The sequence below is a fragment of the Protopterus annectens genome, chromosome 5.part0 (genome assembly GCF_019279795.1).
Source record: "Protopterus annectens isolate FY-2018-M chromosome 5.part0, PAN1.0, whole genome shotgun sequence".
Classification (NCBI taxonomy): Eukaryota; Metazoa; Chordata; order Ceratodontiformes; family Protopteridae; genus Protopterus; species Protopterus annectens.
In genome coordinates, this window is record NC_056735.1 from 263,113,838 (window position 1) to 263,135,515 (window position 21,678).

General features: G+C 36.4%; 1 protein-coding gene across 2 annotated transcripts in view; it reads right to left on the reverse strand.

Annotated features, from left to right (window-relative positions):
• Nucleotides 1-309: 309 nt before the first annotated feature.
• CBS (cystathionine beta-synthase) overlaps nucleotides 310-21,678 on the reverse strand; it is a 656,282-nt gene continuing 634,913 nt past the window's right edge. Inside the window, exons 15-17 of one of the 2 annotated variants that reach the window (XM_044072236.1) lie at nucleotides 14,369-14,453; nucleotides 5,283-5,351; nucleotides 310-4,154 (exon numbers count right to left, since the gene is read on the reverse strand). In XM_044072236.1, the coding sequence (XP_043928171.1) occupies nucleotides 4,048-4,154; nucleotides 5,283-5,351; nucleotides 14,369-14,453 (261 nt within the window). In that variant the 3' untranslated portion in view covers nucleotides 310-4,047. The remainder of the gene's footprint in view (nucleotides 4,155-5,282; nucleotides 5,352-14,368; nucleotides 14,454-21,678) is intronic. The other variant, XM_044072237.1, reaches the window with a different exon arrangement.

The window sequence follows — 21,678 nt, forward strand, 5'->3', positions numbered from 1 at the left end:
GCTTACACCACCTGATGAAGGTGCTCCTGCAGAGTGAGACGAGCACTTAAAGTATGCAAATAAGATGTTTAATTTCTGGATGAATCAGATTATATTATAAATGAAGTTGAATAGAAGTCAAAATCTGGAGAACACTATTACAGAAATCCTCCTGAAAGATCTTATTTGTTTAAATTCTTTTTAACTGTTTATAATTTACATCTGCAACATAAACACCTCTTCACTCACAGTTTTAAATAAACTGAATCGTTCAGCTGTCTACTGACTTAAGTATTCAATTTCAAAGAGAGAAGAAGAGAAAAAAAAACATTTGGTTGACAGCTTTATTAATTCTCTATAACCCAGTCATTTTCTTACATAGAAAAATAACAGTTAAGTACAACTAATGTGCGAGACTTGATCCTTTTCTTCAACTTGTTTCCAGTGAAACATAATTTTGAATGTATGGCTTGCTGTTTCACATTCTCAATTCATTACATCTTAAAAATTACAAGTAAAGCAGGGTTACTCTGCACAACTGAAACACTTGACTCAGTTCCTGCTGTCTAGCAGCGTCTTTCAATGCATTCCTAATTCTGCCTTTTACAAATATGCACCTTTTCCCTTTTTCCAGTATTAGTCTCCCCTTTTCATTCCTGATCTATAGATAGGTAAGTAAACACTTTTTTGCAAATATCTCCTTTCATTTTAATTATCTATATTGTGTTAGTATAACTGTCAAAATATTCATGTAACAAATATACATACGACTGCCATTTAGTTTATCTACCACTCATTTTATCTAAACATGGAAAAAAGTGATCTAATACACATTTTATTTCAAACTAGCCTACTCAACAAACAAACAATTATGACACTAGCAATAAGGACAGCTTGACATTGTGTGATCACTGTAGATTTTTAAGTAAGTCAGGGAGTGGGGGTGACGTCCCCTAATCAATGCTGATTAGTTAGGCTTTATGCATGTTTGTGGGTTTCTATATACTTTTATATTTTAGAGCAGATTTAGATGAGATGTATTGGTTATCCTACCCCTATAATTCCCACATAACATAAACATACCTCTCCTCCAAAAATATTTATTCACATTTTTTACATCTTTGTTTTATACTGCTGAGTTGTATTTTGCAGTTTTAGAGTTTATTTTATATAGTAGTACTGCGTAGTACTGAAAACTACAAATGGACTTAATGACAATGGACAATGGTAAAAATTTCCTTTACTTTTTTAGGGTTAGATAGATGCTTTTAATATCTTTTGATTGGTCTGGTATGGCTTATGTTTTTAGTTGGAGGGTTGTGATCTTTTTTTCAGTTTTTTATTGGCTGGATATGATTTTTGTTGGGGGTCTCTTTCTACTTTTTTTCTTCGGCACAGATAAGCACAGATCATGTTGCTGGGTGAATTAGGATGGCCTTTTTCATTACTTAGGTGGATAGATTTATTTTTACTTTTAATGGTGCTTTAGCTTTTCTCATTTTAAAAAATGTTGTGCCTGTGAACTGTGACACTAAGCTGGGTGATGGGTTAATGTAGTAGTGGTGATTTCTGAGTTTGTGTCCTGCAGTGACACACTCAAGAAGTTGCATCTGTCTTTTGATGCTTATAGTTCTGTATGTATTGTAGTAGGATGGTCAGAAAAATGGATGACTTCAGTCTTCATGACTTCTGTTTGACTCAGTGGTACACCCTTACAAGATGGCTGCTGAACAGTTAATGAGTCAATGGTATAGCCGGCATTAGGCATAGGCCAACTAGGGTGCCACCATAGCAGGGGCGCTTTTCTAGTAATCTGGATTGTGTAGGTTTGCCAGAATGTGGTAACCAGATGGTGTGTGTGTGTGGGGGGGGGGGGGGGGCGCTGTGGAGCCCTTTTGCCTAGGGTACCAGCTGACCAAAGGCCATCTCTGGTCAGTGGTACACCCTGACAAGATGTCTGCTGGACAGTTAATGACTCAGAGGTACATCCTAACAAGATGGCTGCTGTATGGTTAATGACTCGGTGTTACAGACTGACAAGATGGCTACTGGATTGTTAAGGTTAAGAAAATATACAAATTTGGGGAACTTTGTTCTTTGAAACAGTTTTAAGGTGTTCAGCTTTGGTGTCAGGCATACTGCTTTTTGTTTTAGACTTCTTTGTTACGGGTTGCTGTTTCAGTCTTATGGGTGAAAAAGAGTTTTATTTTCTTGTTTCAGCAGTAGGGCCTGTCTTTCTCATGTGGACTGTGATTTCTTTTCAGGATTAGAGATAATTATCCCAGCCAGTTTGCTTGACTATCAATGGGGATTAGGTGAGCATGTTGTTACATTTATTTAATGTGCATTCATTTTCCATTACCAGCTTTATCCTATTCAAGAATATAGTGGAGCCAGCCTACTCCAGTACTCAAAAGCTGCAATGCAGGTAACTATTTTGTCACCATTTAATATTAATAACTGACATCTGTTTTATGTATTTTTATCTGCTTTAAGTTTAATGTTAGGGAAAGGAACCTAGACTATGTTCCATTGTGATTCAAGTTTTATATCCAGGAATTGGGAGAGGATTGTTATGGTCACAGTTTCTATGTATTTTACTACATATTTTTAATTTGCTATTGTAACCAGGTCTGTGGCATACAGGTATAAAGCCCTGAATATATTGCAGTGACCCTGGTTCAAAGAGCATTCTAGGATCCTGTATGAGCTGGCACGCTAGAATGGGAGTGAACAGCTGTTGCTGGTTTGTCTGTCTTGTGGGAAGGGAGGCAGCTCTGACATACCACATTGGTGACAGCTAACAGGAACACTAGGTGTTCTCCCAGTGAAACTCGAGCTTGGTGAGTCCACGCTGTCATGTTTAAGCAGCAGAGTAAGCCAATTCAGCAATAGGAGGCACACTTCTCTTCAGATATCATAGTGGCTTTTCTCTTATGGGCTAGGTTTGTAAAGGCTCCAGGGCCATGAGCCTAGTACACACCTATCAACCTATGAAAAAGGTACGGCAGTGGGGGTGGGATGCTTAAGCAGGGGAGGGGGGAGCTACGTTACCATCATGTGCTTCTTCCCACCCAACTCTTGCCAGACAGTGGATGAGCTAATTGAGATTCCTGGGCAGGAATGATTGAGCCATAAGGTTTTTGCTACTACAAAATGAATGGCTATCAGGCTTGATCTTGTGGGGCGATTTAAAAAAATTGTTATTGTAATGGATGATTTTAATGACTGGTGTGTCATTTGAGGAGGGTTTAGTACTTCAGTGAATTATGTGCTAATATGTTACACTTAGGTTTACTTCTATGTTAACCTGTAAGGACTCTTCTCAGTTCCAGTTAACTGGTTATGCAGATGAAGCCATACTATTTTTAGATGATGTATGTAAAGTGAAAATAACTTGATGAATATAAAGTGCACGTAAAGCGCTTGCTACTTAATTTATGATGTGTGCTTTTATTCCACTGCTTTAGCTACATTCATAGTTAAGATATGCAAACAGATTAACATGAACAGAAGGGAAAGAAAACTTTAGACTAACATTACTCTAAAATTATTGGTTTGCTAACAAATAACTGATTATGAAAACAAATAAATGTGCAGAAATTTCCTTGTTGTACACAGTTCCAGACAACTAAACCAGTACATGTAAAACACCAACTGTAAATATACTTGCTGTTACTACAGAAATTTGGAAGAGTATGTCAGCAAATAAATACAAGCTCTGAGTTCTAAGGTCCCAGTTAAAATGCAATTTATACACGATTTCAATAATGAACTAAAATAAATATTTTGATTATAATTAAAGTATAAATTTAGGGATCCAGCTTCTTCAGATTTTTCATTAAATGAACAAAAAAAATCACCATACTCTGATGATTATTACAAGGTACTTTTAAATTGTTTGTACATCTCTAACAGTAAATCATGTCATAAATTAATTTTGCCGTGTTAACCATTGAAGTATAAGCTTCCTGTTTGATACAGAAAGGTGAAAAAGTTCTTGATGAAGTCTTCTGTCGTTAATCTTTTAGGTTGCATTTTCAAAACGAAGGTCAGGAAGTCTCTATTCTAATCAGACTGCATCTTCTCGTTTGTGGTAACATAGTTCAGAAGATCAATTGCTGTGACAATACCAAATACCATCTGCTTCAAACTGGAGTCACCAGAACTGTGATCTACGAGTTGAAACAAAATATAACAGTGTCAAAACCGATGAAGGTTAATAGTAAGCTAGGACTGCACAATTAAAATCAATCACAGTGTCACAAGGTTCACATAAAATATATATATTTTTGTCTTTTTACTGTGCTTGAACCAAGTTCCCCACCTAATGACATCCATCCTTCTCACAGTCCCTGCCTCAGATTTCCAGTGCACTGCCATTCCCTGCCTCAGAGTTCCAGTGCACTGCCATTCCCTCCCCACTTGATCCAGCTACCCCAGTGTTACCCTTTGCTAGTACAGCCAGCTACAGGAATAAGTGCTGAGTCAAGCTGAGAGAAACTGTCATACAATGCTGACAGCAACACAAAGGTCCTGCACCTTGAGACTGTGATGCAAAATGGGGTATATCAAGGAACGAACAAGGGTTCTGACATGTTAAGACATATCCTGCCTGTACTTCTTGGCAGTCCAACATACAAGAGCCCTCAAACCTCTTAAAGGTGTTGCATGTGTGGCACTTTTCCTCTCACCTTCTCCTGTAAAACAGGGAAATAATTGGCTACTTTATCCTTTGCTCTTTGTTAACTCCCATGACAGCCAAGGCTCATCCTGCTCCTGTGTCTGTGGGCCATGACAACAGAAAATGTGTACTTCAGAATAAGAAGCTTTAAATGACATACTACCAAGTTTTATAGCATTAATGAAAACAAAATAAAACCTAAATGTGGGTGAAATGCTGAAAAACACACGCACACGGCAAATCAAAGCAAACTTGGGAAGTTATGTATGCTGGATGAAGTTGATGCGGGATTGTGTTCATGACATAGATTCTTGCATCACTTACAAAGAGATATACTTTTATTAGAAAGCCAGATGAAACTAAATTAAACAAAGCATTTGCCTTAATTTAACAGGCACTAAAGGGACTGTGAAAACATCAGATCCCAACCCTCCATTAAAACACAACTGTCCTGCAAAAGCTGTCATGGGATAGACATATCTGGTACTTTCAAGAGGGATGCATTGCTTCAAACATCTGCTTATTATACTTAGAATTTTATATTAGTTAATACTTGATCTGTACAATTTTTGTATGGCCTACAATACTTTCCCTGCAAAAGAACTACAGTACATCATACCTTCTATGTAATACTGACATTTGCAACCAGTGGTATCTGGTTGGTTGGTTTTAGATAGAAGAGCATGACCTGAAAGGCACAAGTACACATCGTTAATTGAAGCGTGTTGCGTCCGAAAAAGGTTGAACTTTGAAGAATTATCTGGTTGCATGCAATTCATTCTGGTGAAATTAACAACACAGAGTTTAGGCAAGAACAGATTCTAGGAGAGGAAAAAGATGTAAATATTAATTTACAGTTTTATATTAACCAGAACAGAAAAAAAAAGAAGCATGCACTTCAGAATTGTTACATATATGCATGAAAACAGATGTGGTTTCTTCATGCAAGGTGCAGTATTAGCAATAATTAAACGAAGTTGCATATATTATCTATCTTTTAATTAAACAATTTACCATGCTATTATGTTAACAAGGAAGTCAAAAGGCAGGCTGAAGTAGAAAAAGTAATAGGAAAAGAACACGCACTGAATAAAAATGCAACACCAAAATAAATTTAAGGAAATTAAACTAGAGCTATTGATTAATTCCAGATTGATGAAAAACATAATGTTTTGCAATGTACCCTCAGAAGCTGAGATTATAGTTTTATAAATATGTTTTTGAATGGTATATTGAAAAGGATGATGGTAAAACCATTACAGAAATACTTACCATATCTTTCAAGGGGCTATCTATTACCATTCGTACTGCTCATATTACAACTATGCATGAAAACAACCAAAGTAACCCACTATGCAGGCAGTTTCAGCATGTCAAACCTGTGGTATAAATTGGCAGGCCATGCAGACTCAAGGTTCAGTCACTCTGCACATGTGCAACAGAAGTGCAAAATGGGTGTGGTCATTTCAAACAGTACCTCCGGACAGGAGTCATTACTAGCCATCAATGATTGGTTTGCTTAAATCTGAGACTGGAGGAGAAGCCAGGAGGCTCAAAACACTGGACTAAAGAGGGCAATAGGTGTGATGAGAAAAGGTACTAGCCAATGGAAAGACCAGCTTAAATAAAAAAAAATGCATTTCTATAACTGTGTGTGCAACTAAGGGCATGGGTAGAGTGAAGGCTGCTGACAGTGGAGGATATGTAGGTAATGTGGTTTTCTTTTTCTTTTTTTTTTTTTTGTGGAAAGAAATGGCCAGACAGCTGCAAAATCTTTGTATAGCCATGATTTTCAGGCAACATGCCTCTCAACTTCTTTGCTCAAGTGTTCTGGACAAAGCCAAAATTATTTAGGGGACAAAGGTCCTAAATCAGAGACAATTATTAAATATCACATTAATGCACTTAAACAGTTAATAGAGTAAAATGTTTTGTATCAACATGCATTTTATGAACATTAAGAAACATGAACTGGTATTACTGACTGATTGTAAACCTCAGTAATTTACCAGAATAAAATAATTTCTGAGTGGCAGGGCAAACATAAGTCAAAATCAGGAGCATTCAATAAAATCAATGACAGCTGAGAGGCTATGCTGGCAACTTTAATTGAATTTGATTTTTTGGGGCACTTGTACCTCACAGAAAAATGTCATAATGAAGTCAATCTGTGGCTGTCACTACTGATGTCAACTAATGATGGAATTGTGGATGCCTCCCATGATATAATGGTGTGGGTGGGCCTTATCTCTGTTTAGCTGTTTCCCCAGAGACTTTGTGAAGCAATGTTTGCAAAGAGCAAAAAAAGAGAGTCTGGTAATGTACAGACCTGATACAGAGAAAGTAAAAACGTTGACAGATGTGGCAGAAAGTTAAAAGCAGCACATACTTTCAGGACTGGTTGCAGAGATGTGGGGAAGAAAGAAGCCCTGACAGACGTTCCCTAGGAAAAAGAAAATTCCTGGAAGTTCTTACAAATAACTGCTCACTTTTCTTTGAGGAGTTCTCAGTTACCATGTCAAAAAAAAAAAGGAAATATTATCTTGGGATGGGTTTAAGCTCCTAGCAATTAAACACCTTAAGGCTCATAGGTATCTATTTCACAACCTAAATCAGAAACCTTATCTCAAAGAATATTGGAGGATGTTTTTTGAACATATTCTGAAATGACTGTAACCTTACCATGACACACTTTTGTAATTTTGGGCATTGTATAAGTGTACATAGTTTGACATGTATATTGTTCATGTAGATTTGTTGGTTGTCAGTTGCTTTTTGGTACTATTAGAAACAAATAAAAAGATTTAAAAAAAAACAAAAAAACAGGCAATATTAAAGCAGGGGTGGAGGCACCAAACAACACAGGCCTGATGTCTGCCACAAATGGAACTTTTAAGACGTGGCTGTTCAAACAAACTCTATATGGATTGTGCAAAGTTCAGCCTATAGTGCTAGAGTACAGATACTACAAACATTCAACCCACTTCAGATTATTTTCCCCGGCACTGGTAATCCAGAAAAAAATGCTAAAATTGATCAACTTAAAGTAAACTCAGAGTGTATGTCTAATATTGAGTGGTTAACCTAGCATGGTACACTTGCTGAGTGTCAGATTTAGTTATTTTCCAGCCCAGTCTGGTACTGAGCTACTCCCCCCTCATGTTAGCTAGCTATACTACCTCCAGAAAACTACATCTAGAAGATGCTCATCAGTGGTTTAGCTCTGCTTGTGGTCACAGGTTCCTAACAAGCGTACAGCTATGGAGATCACTGAGAAGCTCAGTCACATCACCTAGTAATGATGGCATACTAAATGTCCCCCTGTTAAGTCAAATTTTCTCATATATTCCAAATGAAAATTTGCAATCACTGATTCAGTCATCCAGACTGTTTTTAAGGTAGCTGAAAAAGTAGTCTGCTTGATATGCAAGGGTAGTCTATTCCTCAAAAGTGGAATATGTTGGGTTAGGGACCTCTTGTACTATTTGGGAATGTTGATGTGCTAGTCAGTGTTTAAGACATCTCTAGAGCAGGTGTTTGCTTCACCATTAGTTCTGTTAAAATCCTCAGGATAGACTGAAAGTCAGACATGCATTCTATACAGCGCTGTCCCTGCAAAGTTTTAAAGAGAACTCTCAATGAGGTTTAGAAGTACCTTCTTAAACACAGGTATGCATGGTATTTCACTGCAATAGTCTTGATTAGTACATTATCGTTGATTTTCATTGGGTTGTACACTTGATTTCTGCTAAAGGCAGAAAATAAGGTATATGACCAGAATGTGTCTTTACTGAAATTATATATATATATATATATATATATATATATATATATATATATATATATATAATTTCTCCAAAAAAGGTAAAGTTTCTGTCACCTCATATATGTAAAAGAAAAAAAATCCATGTGTTGACAGAAACAATGTGATGCAGTCAAATTTAACACTGAATGACACTGTTGAAGGTATAATGCCAATCTTAAGATTATTATGTACACATATGTTGGCAGGTAATGTACTGAGCATTTTATCAGGACCTTTTAAGGAAGAACGGAAGTGATGCCTTATATACAAGTACCAATGTAGGGTCTCACAATCATTTTACTGTTGCAATTTGGCATGGGGCATTATACTTGGGTTTCATTATTTGCGGTTACATACATTATCCATAAAAAAGAATGCAGCATATACCCATAATATATGTTAATCAAGCTGTCACTAAATAAAAAGTAAAAATCACACATTTCATCAGAAAAAAGTAATTTTAGAAAGTGCAAACAATATATGACCAAACTTTCCATGTGCCAAGGGGGATGTGCTTTGGTAAGATTCATTGTTAAGCTGTACATAAAATCCTGAAGGGTAGAGTGGTAATCTTACATGAATTTTCCACCTTGGTCTGCTATTGTAATACTATTAAAGTTTTGTTTAAAGCTTTCAAGAGGGGATTGACATGCAGTCTTTCATACAATGGTGAGTTATCCCATACAGGGTTTCACAATCACTTTATTACCACAGTTTGGCATAGTAAGGTGTAAATTTTTTTTCCATTAGGGGCTAATTACTTCTATTCAAAGTGAGAAATATAGTGCTGTGCAGCATATAGCTTTCCAAGTTGTCATTAATCTAAAGTAAGATCATATATGCTTCACTAGACTAAGCAACATTTTCACTTCTGACATGATACAACAGAATTTCCCTGTGTTGAGGGGTATAACATGGGACAGTCAAATTCAAATTTAAGCTTCAATGCAGTGTCTAGGGGTACACTAATATTCTTAGTTGCATTTTCTCTTTAGGTATGCTAATGTAATTCCTTAAATATATTGTTAAAAATTCTCAGAGCAGGATTCTGATATGTGGCCTTTTATACAAAAGAACATAAGCAGAATTTCACAGTCATTTAACTATCAGAATTTGGTATGTTGTATTTTATCCATTCTCCATTGGGGCATGTATGGCTTATCTCCACTGCAGAAAATCCAGAACCTGCACAAAGTATATTTTTACTGAGTTATTACATCAGAAATTAAAATCATACTTCTTTCACCATGCAAGTAATCATTTTATCACTGTAAATATGGCATAACTAAAACCTTATGTACTGGGAGGTGCACTGTGGTACTATCAAATTCAGCATTAACATACAGTGAAATCCCTAAAGGTAGAAGAACAGCCATATTTCCATTTTGTACCAGTCTCCTATTATAATTGCCAGGACTGTCCTTTCTACGTCAGGATAATCCCCAGAGGGTGGAGTTTGGAGTTAATTCTTTATCACTATACCCTCTAAGCTGTGGACTTCCAAATGGTCCCAGTCCAAGTCTCTGCTATCTAATGAGTAGATGCAGCTGTTAATGTCATTCAAAGAAGGAGTCTCTCTTATCACACTGGTGTGTAGAAAATATGAAATTCTTCTTTTTTCTTCAGCAATATACAAAATCTTTGGCTACTGACTTGGGTCCATTCCATTTTGAATAAGTACTAACCAGTTGAAGCTCAACTCATCATTAACTTTGGCCATGACAATTCAAGCCACACTAGAGGTCTCAAACTGCCTGACGTAACTGCCTACAGTGACAAACTTTCTTATTTCTGTGGTCAGACAGCTTGTGATTATCACTGATCATGGGCTGATGATTGCCACTGTTAAGTCTGGTTTTTGTTATCTGAAATACAGCACCTGTTGCCAACTGAGAATGTTGTGACAGTTCACACCCTGTTTTATTGTGATTTGATTATGCAACTCCCCAAGTTTCACACTGTATGCCACAGCACAGACGTTGCAGAATCCCACTGCCCAGCCACTATCTTGAATATCACAATACTACCATACTGTACTGGTGCTGAGGAACAGATACTGGCTGTCTTTTTGGGTTTGCACGTTATTTCTTCAGGAAGCCGGTAAGAGCATGCTGCCTGACTAGGTTCTCAACAACACCCATACTCATATTAAATTTGTGTGAATAATTGTAGAGTTATTCAGGAAATTTTCACTTGCTTCACTGTCCTGAAAAATGCACTGGTGAGGACTTGCTCTAGTGTATTCATGACAAAAAATAGTTCTACTGTAACAGAACAATCATTACACTGTTAATCTCAGTATATAACTGATCTCATACTATGACCCTGTCGGCAACAGATCTGGTTACTGATTACATCACTAAAACGTTCATTAAGAAATTAAATAATCTAGCACCACATTAAAAGTCTAGGGCCAAAGCTGTGTGCTGCAAGTGGACCTTTCCTGCAATAATTTACTGATGGAACAAACAAATAAAGCATGGCCAAGAAAAAGACAGAGGAAGAGTTGACATGACCCATTGAAGGGTGCCATCATTTAAGAAATAACTGCAAATCTGTGATATATTATGTAAGGTAGAAAACTTGGAACATTGCAGTCCACTTAATGTCCCAAACTAAAAGCATTCTGGAAAGTCAGTGGATCAGATGATGAAATTTCCAGCACTCCAATATCAAAGAAATTACCTTTTACCCAGCTTTCAGGTCCAGAATTAAGAAGCATCTGTTTTATGTATATAGATAGTATGCTGTGGAATCACTTACACTCACAGAAATCTGAACAATCTCAAATTTTGCTAAGTATGCATGCAGATTTGTCAGATGAAATCTCTCTAGTGCAAACATTCTTTAGTTAGTAAATCTTGAACACAGTCTTTAAATAAACATGCAGTGCAAAACATGGGTGCATTCCCATAATCATTTAGACATAACAGGGATCAGATTATGTAATAAAATTTAATTATTTACTTACTAATGAATATAGGTTCATATGTAATTACTAAGCTAATGACCCCAAGGAGTCTTTTAAGCCTAGCTATGCTTTTCAAGGTTAGAATCAAATCCTGTACCTTGTGTCTGCAGGGAAAACACCTTACCCATTATGCCAACTTCTCCCCCTAAAATCAGGGACATCTCTGCAAATCAGGAATAGTTCAGAGGTATAGCAAATAACCACACAGTGTTCAAAGGGGAGAATCAAACCCTGGACATGGTGTCTGTGAGGTAAGCGCCTTAACAATTATGCCAGCTCCCTTCCTCAACAAAATGAAACAAACATGATCCTGCCAATATTTTGCAAATGCTAGTGTACCCAGTTAGGAAATGCTAGTTTCACCTGTGACTAATTTTTGTTTAATTTGAAAAAAAAAATGTTAATACAGTTGTCATTTTGGTTATTTTGAGAAAATTGCATCAAGAAGAGATAGCAGCTTTGAATCAGTAACAAGTTTAGTATAAAGTGACTTCATTATGATGCTAAGTATGAAAAACCTGAAACAACTACTGTTGTCTCTTGTGTATATATGCACTACAACAGATGCAGTTATGCATAAAATCACTGTTTCTGTATGGCATTGCCATTAGTATATAAACAGCGTTTGTGTTTTTTTTTGTAATTCTATATTCTTTCAGGGGATCAAGGGCGCTGTCAGTTTATCAGCTTAAATGACTTGTTCACAGTCATTTAAGAAATAACTGCAAATCTGTGATATATTATGTAAGGTAGAAAACTTGAAACATTGCAATCCACTTAATGTCCCAAACTAAAAGCATTCTGGAAAGTCAGTGGATCAGATGATGAAATTTCCAGCACTCCAATCTCAAAGAAATTACCTTTTACCCAGCTTTCAGGTCCAGAATTAAGAATGCATGCATGCATGTAGAAACTAAAGAAATTGACTGAATGGAGCATAATCACTGAACAAATGCACCTGCCTTGTTCAATCAGATCTTATTTAAAACATGAGCCGAGCCTTCAATAAGTAAATCTTCAGAGTTATAAATGTATAGCAAATACCATATCACCAGTGGTGTCTGCTATGGTAACACAGTTAAAGGCTTTGATGACAGGTAAACTGATGAAACTTTCATTGAAAAGGTTCATTGGCAAGGGAACAATTACCTATGAGCTTTAATCTGGTTCCATGACCATCACTTGGTATTCCTATATGCACCACCTTAACAGCAGGACCACTGTAGAAATGGGTGTTGTCTGTTAGTGCTGTCACCGACCTAAACAATAAAGATACAGCTGCTCTAACAGATAGTCTTAAGTACCCTTCTGGATCACCACTGATGTTATCTGTTTTTATTTTGTGGGACCTACCTCTAGACTATGACAATGTGTAACGTAGAAAGTATGCTAAAAATGTAGCGTAGGATTTTCTGTGCTTTTTGCAGTCAACCTTTTGATGAACAGTAAAATAGCTTTGTTTTCTTTTTGTTCTAAATCCTCCTTCAGTGACAATAAGCTATTGAAAAGTCTGCATCCTGTGATACTGTGTGATCACAGCCAAGAAATAAAAACATTTATCATGTTTGTCTTACTATACGATCATTGCACATTAAGGAAACATACTGAAAATCAAGGCATGTTTCTTAACAAAGATTAAAAAGAAATGGCATAAAACAGAAAAACTTGATGTAATAAGTTGCAGCAAACTGATGGATAATAGCAAAGAGGGGGGATCACCCAGATAATGGGGTAGAGACATATTAAAGATAATGCTGAACAAAAGGTTGCAGCATGGTGTCATCTAGTAATGGAAGGCTATACCATAAAGTAATGGCCTACCCACTGAGACTAAGTTGTTACAGATCTGCTGTGTCACACAGTTATTGTTATATTCGGAATCTGTTGCACTAAGCTATCCAGAATATGACAAAAAATTAGCCACCTGTTGCTTCACAATACATTTTCTTATGGATATAGTCTTTTGTTACAGTTAAACAATTATCACAGTATAAAATAAAAGACAGTGCAGTACATCATCTAATGCAACATATATGAGTTAAGGCAGCCATCCATTTCTCCCAGGTTTTACCCTATAACGATCTTCCAGAAATAACCATGCATGACAATACCTATCTAGAAAAACACTGGCTCTCTGAAAACACTTGCTACCTTTTAATATAGTCAAGCTCAAAGGTGTAAATGGCATGAAGTGCACTGCAGTTTCACTGAAGACTATGCAAGCAAAGTTAGTGGACAGAATGAAAAGAAGGGGAAAATATAATGCTTGTATCTTCATAACAGAGGATATGCTGACTGTGAGACTGAGTGACATTATTGTTGCTGGCTACATATTGTTGGAAAATACTTAATCGAATACCAGGATCTAGTAAGTTTTAAAGTTAATGTCACCATTTGCAGGGTTACTCTGGCCATAACCAGCCACAAGCCGACCTTAGACAATGCTAGGCAAAGGTACTTCCTGCAATTTGTCAAGGAGATAAGCCTACAGATGTTGGTAGCAACTAAACAAGAAGGTCAGCTAACATCATTTTGAAAGTATATCTCTGCTGCTCCTGCTGTTTTATTTAAGAAAAAAAAAAGAATTATTCTAGAGATGCTACATAAACTACAGAAGTATTTGACAGTTTTCAAATATGGCTACACGTGATTTTTTGACACAAATGAATGATACATGCGCTATACATTCTGTAAGCACAACACTTGGAACTGGAGACCTTTCTGTTGCTATGTTTTCATGCAGACTTCATCTTCTATGCGTCTTATTTCTTCAATTACAAACAATGCAAACATTCAATGTTTTTTTTTATTAAAACGCTTAATCCTTAAAGTACTACATTCTACAAAAAATAGGGTTACCAGAAGTAGCAAGAAAACTAATGTAGCATGCATTCATATCATCAGTTCAAAAAAGAAAACATGCTCTTACATTGTATTTGTTCATGTACCACTAGAGCAAAGTGATCAGTTTCCAAGATACGAGATAAACGCCCTAAAGTATCATCCAGATGGATCTAAAATGAAATAATTGAAAAGGGTGACAAATCAATGAGTCTGGCACAGACTTTTGAAAGAATAAACATTTTATATTAAGTCTTTAATAAAGCATTTTAATTAAAATACAACTCTCAAAGATTATCGCACTTATCTGGTGAAAGAGTGAAATTTTACCTCCTACCAGTATCTATCTTTTTCATAAAACAACGCGTTATGCAAACTACCAGATGGCTAGTCCAGAAACTTCAGCACGATAAAAATGGGAATGACTTTGAACTTACGGCAGTTAAGGAATTTTAGCCTCGTACTAGGGTTTCAAAGTCTTTTAAGTTGCACAGTCTAAATGAAACTAAACTAACTGCAGATGGATAGTGTATAAAATAACTCAATCCATTGTTTCATTACAATGTTATTTTGTTGTTGTTGTTGAGTCTTTCGGCTTTTCTCGGTTAGGGGTCGCCACAGCGGAACTCTGGTCCGCTAATGATTGGCAGTAGATTTTTACGTGCCGAGTTGCCAGCTCTGACGCACAACCTTCAACGAAGGTACACCCATTCACGCATGTCTCCACACAGAAGACGCTCTAGCTGAGAATCGAACAGAACAACGTCTTACTGTGAGGCAACAACGCTACTGCAGCACCACCACCGCAGTTACAATGTTATTTTGTGAAGAGAGGAAAAGGGGTCAAACTACTCTGAGCACTGTTAAGTGATCTTCTATATCCAGGATATGTTGCTACCAACTATATGCAGTACCTTCATACTCTGAATAGTGTAGACTGCAAGCAATTAACTACATAAGGGGGTAGGTAGAATTGCTGAACAAGAGAAGAAAAATGAAGAAAACAGACTTTTGAGGAGTTTTCTGCCAACCTCAGAATCTTCTCTAGCCTGCATGCTTAAATACTGGCATGCCGCAAAAATGTGGAGTCTTCAAGTTGCAGCTCTATAAATATGAAATCTTGTGTAGTACCAATTTCAGGAACAATCACAGTCAAATACATTTTGATATTAAGACAACATGATTTAACGGTTAGCTCATGTCTTCTGTGTGGGGGATTCATACTCTAAACTCTCCAATTGGAGCTCCTGAGCAGCATACAGTAAATAATATGCCATACAGCAAAGTAGATGTGGGTTACCACCAGCATGCACACCCTTGTTTTTTTTTTCACTAGAGAAGATAAACTGTGTGCTGTCATGTTCTAACTCAGATTTCAACTTTGTATGGTTCATGAACAACTTTAGTAGAGAGATACTGAAATCCAGCTATGATACAGTTGGGGATGGGCTTAGGATGAGAAACTGACTACTACGAATCTCTTTCGTTATAAAGTTTACCAAATTATACCAAAGTCTGTCACAATCTTAAAACCTTTAAATCAAAGTTAAAGAATTCTTTTCATAGCCTGAATTCCTCTTCCTGCAAAGGAGTTGTCTTAATACTTCCGAGTTTCAACCCAGGAACAACATACTATATCTATCTATCTATCTATGCTTACATGCAAGTATACACCACTATGGATAAACAGTATTCACTTAACTACTTAGTTAGTACATTTCTTTGTTTGCTTGTTATTTATCAACTTTAAAGTTCTAACCAGACATAGTGCTTTTCAGCTGAGGTGTGGGAAGAAAAGCTAACATTATTGCATCACATATTTTATATACATCACAACATTTAAAATATTGCTAACAATCAATCATACAGGTGCATGCAATACAAATACACAGCTGACAGTCAAGAGATTATATACACCACATGCATTTTCTCTTCACTCTGGGAGCTTCATGGTGGTTTTGCTTGCAATATTCATATAGGGGTAGTTGGTTATTGCAGATATGGGAAGGGAGTATCATTCAGTGAGACATTTAATTATTAGGTTATGGCAGTATTACAGATGCAGGTCTAAGACATCTCAGAGGATGTAACATCTTTCTTTGAAGGATAGTGTGTTGGTTATTTATCATATAATATAAAGATTATTATTCTGGCCTTTGGAGACTACAGTCCTGAATGAAGACGTATCTTGCTGGTTTAGTTGGAAAGATGCAAGCTATTATTGTGGAGGGGAACATTCTAGAGTGTACCACTCGGAGTTTAGAAAGGGACATTTGGGTGATGCAGAACTGAATGAGCCCTCTTAAGAGTATTGATGCCCAGTTGTTTTTCCTATTTCTAAACAGTTTCTGGCCTTTAGTGAATTACAACTCTGTTTCCATGTTGAATGTCTTGAATTTGTTGATTCTGTGGTATGGCTCTTCTAATTTAAGAATCAAAGTGGAGTTCACACTAGTAAAGGATATTTGAGATATAGAGAAAAGTGGGTGGTATGAAAATATGTTATGTTGTATAGTGAGCACATGAGGTAAAAAAAAATAGTAAACACATTTAGGGGACACGCTTCTGGCTGGTACAGAGACTTTGTTTGTGTAGTGGCCAGGCATCCGTTCTTCCCTTCTTTTTAGTTTTAGACCTTTCATTAATCTTTGATGACAATAGGGCAACCAATTCATGTCAGAACTGACAAGTAGAAGCCTTCATCAAGGCAGGCATTATGATTGTTTTTTTTTTTTTTGCACTACAGCCATCTGAGGATCTGGCAGTTTTTTGAGACTGAGTAATATTATTCTTGGAGATTACTTATAGAAAATACTGGAAAATATTTAATGGAATGTCAGGACCTGATAGCCTTTAAGGTTATGGTGTCCAGATGCTGGGTTACCCCGGTGTAATCAGCAACCATCTGACCATAAAACGAGGTTAGGCACTTGCAATCCTTGAAATTTGTAAGGAAATAAACCTACAAATGTTGCTTTTTTGCACATTGCAACAATCTCATTGTGCTAAGAATGAAAAGTAATGAATGACAAGGACATCATATTTTAATTTAAGAAGCAAAACATTTATTTCAACTACCCTCCTGGCATCCTGTGAAAATTGGTTTGCAAGACTATATGGAAATTTCAGTTGCTATACTACTGTGACCATGCTAAGTGGTATATGTGAAGGACACATTTTCATCTAGCCACAAACCAAGGCTCTGTTGCCTTACATGTAGCAACCTGAATCTTACAGATTAATAACTGTCAACAAGCCTATAGCTTTTTCTGAGTTATGAAATAACATAACCATAGACTTGCTGCAATGTATATGTCTATACACACACACACATATATATATATATGTGTGTGTGTGTGTGTGTGTGTGTGTGTGTGTGTGTGTGTGTGTGTGTGTGTACATGTGTATATATATTAATCCAAGAAAAAGTATGGTCCAAAACACGGCCAGAATAACGAAGAAGTGAGTCTGTTATTCGTGAAAGCGCTTACCTCTTTTACGTGAAATAAACTACTGGTTGCTGTTATTCTGGCAGTGTTTTGGACCATACTTTTTCTTGGATTTTTACTTTATTTTGTGCAGTTTGGTCCATTTACCATAGGAGTTGGAGTTCTTATACTTATATATATCATATATATATATATATATATATATATATATATATATATATATATACACATATACACATATATATACATATACATACATATACACACACACACACAGGTAGAATATTGTAAGCTATTAAGACTGTTTCCATTCCTAAATCTGAAATTAAGAAAAAACAATTCATAGAAATATCTTAGCATAACTTTTCATTACAATTCCATCTTTTCGATGAAGAAAATCTAGAGAAATTATGCACAAATATTGAGCATGATATTCTCAAATGGAATAAACTTAATCTTCCCTTATTATCTAAAGCTGCCATTATGAAAATGAATATGTTGCCAAGATTGCCATTCCAATGTAATTCATCTCATCTGATAACACATCACATTACACTTTTAAAACTATGAATGCAAAATTATCCAAATTTTTATGGTCTCCAAAATCTATCAGAATTAGTTAGCAGATGTTGACCCACCCAAAAAATTTTGGAGGATTGAGCCTCCCTGACTTTAAACTTTACTATGATATAATCAGGTCTAGTAGATTTATAATATCAGAATATAATCCAAACCAGAATAATTGTAGTCCTATCTGGGTCAAGCTATAGTATAATTATGTATGTAAATACCAGTACAGTCCCAAAGCTTTACCTTTCCTTAACAAGGAAAGGATTACAATTCTCAAAATACACAAATTCTTAATACACAAGGTAATAATCTTACAGAAATTGACTTGTTAGACTTAAAACACTCATTTATGTTATTTCAACTAATCCATTTGAACCTTAATCTCAGACCGAATAAAGCTTAATCTTTGTTATGGATCTTTATATCTAGAGAAGACTTTCAATTAGTGATGTAAGAAATGTTCTAAATCTTCCCAAAAGCTATGCTGTAATTTGTTTGTGTCTTTTGGCTTTTCCTGGTTAGGGGTCGCCACAGCGGAACTCCGGTTCGCTAATGATTGGCAGTAGAGTTTTACGTGCTGGCTTTCCGGGCCTAATGCACAACCTTCAACGAAGGAATGCCCATTCACGCATGTCACCACACAGAAGACGCTCTGAGAATCGAACTGTGAGGTGACAACGCTACTGCAGCACCACCTAAAAGCTATGCTGTAATATTAAGACAAATAACAGAAATAATCTCAACACTCTTAGATGAATCTAAAATTAATGATCATAATATAAATCTCTGTAAACAGTTATTGTCTGCTTTCACCTCAAAGAAAATATCTAATACATATAAATTAATTACAACCCTTAAATACCAAAATTCTATTGTTTATTCTAGGTATTGAACCAATCTTAACCCATCAATTACACAAAATCCAAGAATTTATTCTATTCAATTAACCTCAGAATTATTACCTTTCAAAAAATTCCTTTATACCCAATTAATGATCATGAGCAATGCATATCTGACTCCAGATATACTTAATAGATATCATTCCATATTCTCACCAAATTGTTTTATGCAAATATCAAAAAGCTGATGTATTACATATTTTCTGGAGATATAAATGTTCTTATAAATGATGGTGTTCCACAAAGACAAAGTTAGAGAAAATGGGCTATGAGAAATCTATCTTATCTTGGGAATTTGCACTTTTATATATGCTTCCTCCTGGCTTAACACAGCAAGAAGTATATGCGTTAATTATTCTTTTCTCATTGATTAAATTTTATATTACCCAGAATTGGCTTGACAGATCAAAAATCTCATGGGATGGATTCAAACTAATTGTAATCGATATATAACAGCCCATAAATTAATAGTAAATAATCAAAATAAAGATTCTTATTATGTAATATATTGGAGTAAATACTTTGATCATATTCTATAATGAATCTTAACTTTTATAAATAGTCACAATCAGTCATGCGAAGGGAAAAACAAAAGGTTACTCTTACTCGGAACTTTTATTGTTATATTTTACCAACTTATTATATGAAAGATCTATATAGGCACTTAGCACGTTTGTATATAGTTTCTGTTATAGTTTGGATGTGTTATGTTTTCTTTTTTGTACTTATACTTTTTTTTTATTTTTGATACGCAATTATTAAATTAATCTTTACTTATTATAATAAAATTGAAATGCAAATAAAGATATTGGAAAAAAAATAATTGTCCAGTATATTTTTTCAATAGGTCTGTAGCCTGCTGCAGTATGTGGTTTGCTGTTTTCGCACAATAACATATTATGTTATTACTGTAGTACAAGGTAAGTAAAATAAAGGAGCCCACCTAAAAGCCAAATGCAACTGTACCCAAATGTGTGATGCTGAAGCACTTATTTTGCTTTTTTAACATTTTTTAATCTTTAATCAGGGCCTCCTGGACATGCAGAATTAGGTGGTAATGAAGGCTGGGGCAAATTAATAGAGCAGTAATTAGCAATGCTGCATTACATCACCTAGTCGTCTGGTTCAGTTCTTGGCTGAAGTGCTTTCAATACAGAGTCTACATGCCTACTTTGTACCTAAGCGGGTTTTTGCATGGGTTTCCAGTATCTACCCACATCTCAAAGATGTGTGTGTGTGTGTGTGTGTGTGTGTGTGTGTGTGTCCTCCGATGGGCTCCATATTCTAGCAAAATGATGGCATTCCATGATAAAAAGTGACAACATCAGGGAAACAACTCAGTTAAAAAATGCAATGAAAACTGTCTCACTCTGTGTTTCTGGCTAAAGGTAATATTATAATACACCAGATCTAATGTAGTTATCTGTTAAATGGGTAAGTGGCAGGTCTATTACCCTTTTCAGCCACAAGATAATGTACAGAAACGCAGACACAGAGAAACAGTGTGATTACACACACACACACACACACACACACACACACACACACACACACACACACACACACACACACACACACACACACACACACACACCTTAGTATATGTTTTTGGAAGGAAGGATGAAACCAGAGTACCTGCTAAAATCCTATATAGATACAAAGAAAGTTTGCAAACTTAAATAGAGGATTCCTGCCTGGTTCAGTGGTACAGAGGGATGGTAACCCTGACTGTGACCAAGGCAAATGGGGTTATGTTAGTGTTCCCAGTACTGGAAGAGCCAGCCAGGGAGGAAGGATGGAGGAGAATGAAGGGATGTCACCATCTTGCCTTTCCCAGGGGGGTGAGCATGTGAGGCAGTGTGATTTCACAATCTGAGATGGGGGATGGGAAAGCAGAGCTGTTTACTGGTAATGCTCCTTACAGAAGTGAAGAGGGACTAGTGATTTCAGCCCATAGCACAGGGGCGGCTCGTGGCATCGGACTGCAGCCCCCTCAGCTAAAAAAGTAAAGTGTTTAAGTGTGAGAAAAAATGTAAAAAAAAAAAAAAAAAAAAAAAAACACACCTTTTTTTTTTTGTTTAAACAAACTTCGAGTCCGCGACTCTGAAGTACGCGCATGCGCATTGCGCACTAACTGCCTCGGGCTGCGGCGGTTTTAAACAGCTTTTTTTTTTTGTTTTCATTGCAGCCCGGAGGAGTAATGAAGGCATCATTGTGATGCCCAGAAGTCTATGCGTTTCCAATCCGCATAGAATTGGAAGGGGCTCGGACTGCGACGTCCGCAGGCACGTCATGACGTGCTTGCTGGGCTAAATGCTGCTGATTGGTTGTCGCTCTCTTCCCGGGCTTTATGTGCTGAGAAAAGAGCGAGAAGCAAACAGTTGCAGCCAGTTTCAGTTGTGGACTTGTGGATTAGATTATTGGATTTGTTTTTATTTGCTATTGCTTGGCGGCCTAGCAGCTGAAAAAGAAGAAGAAGA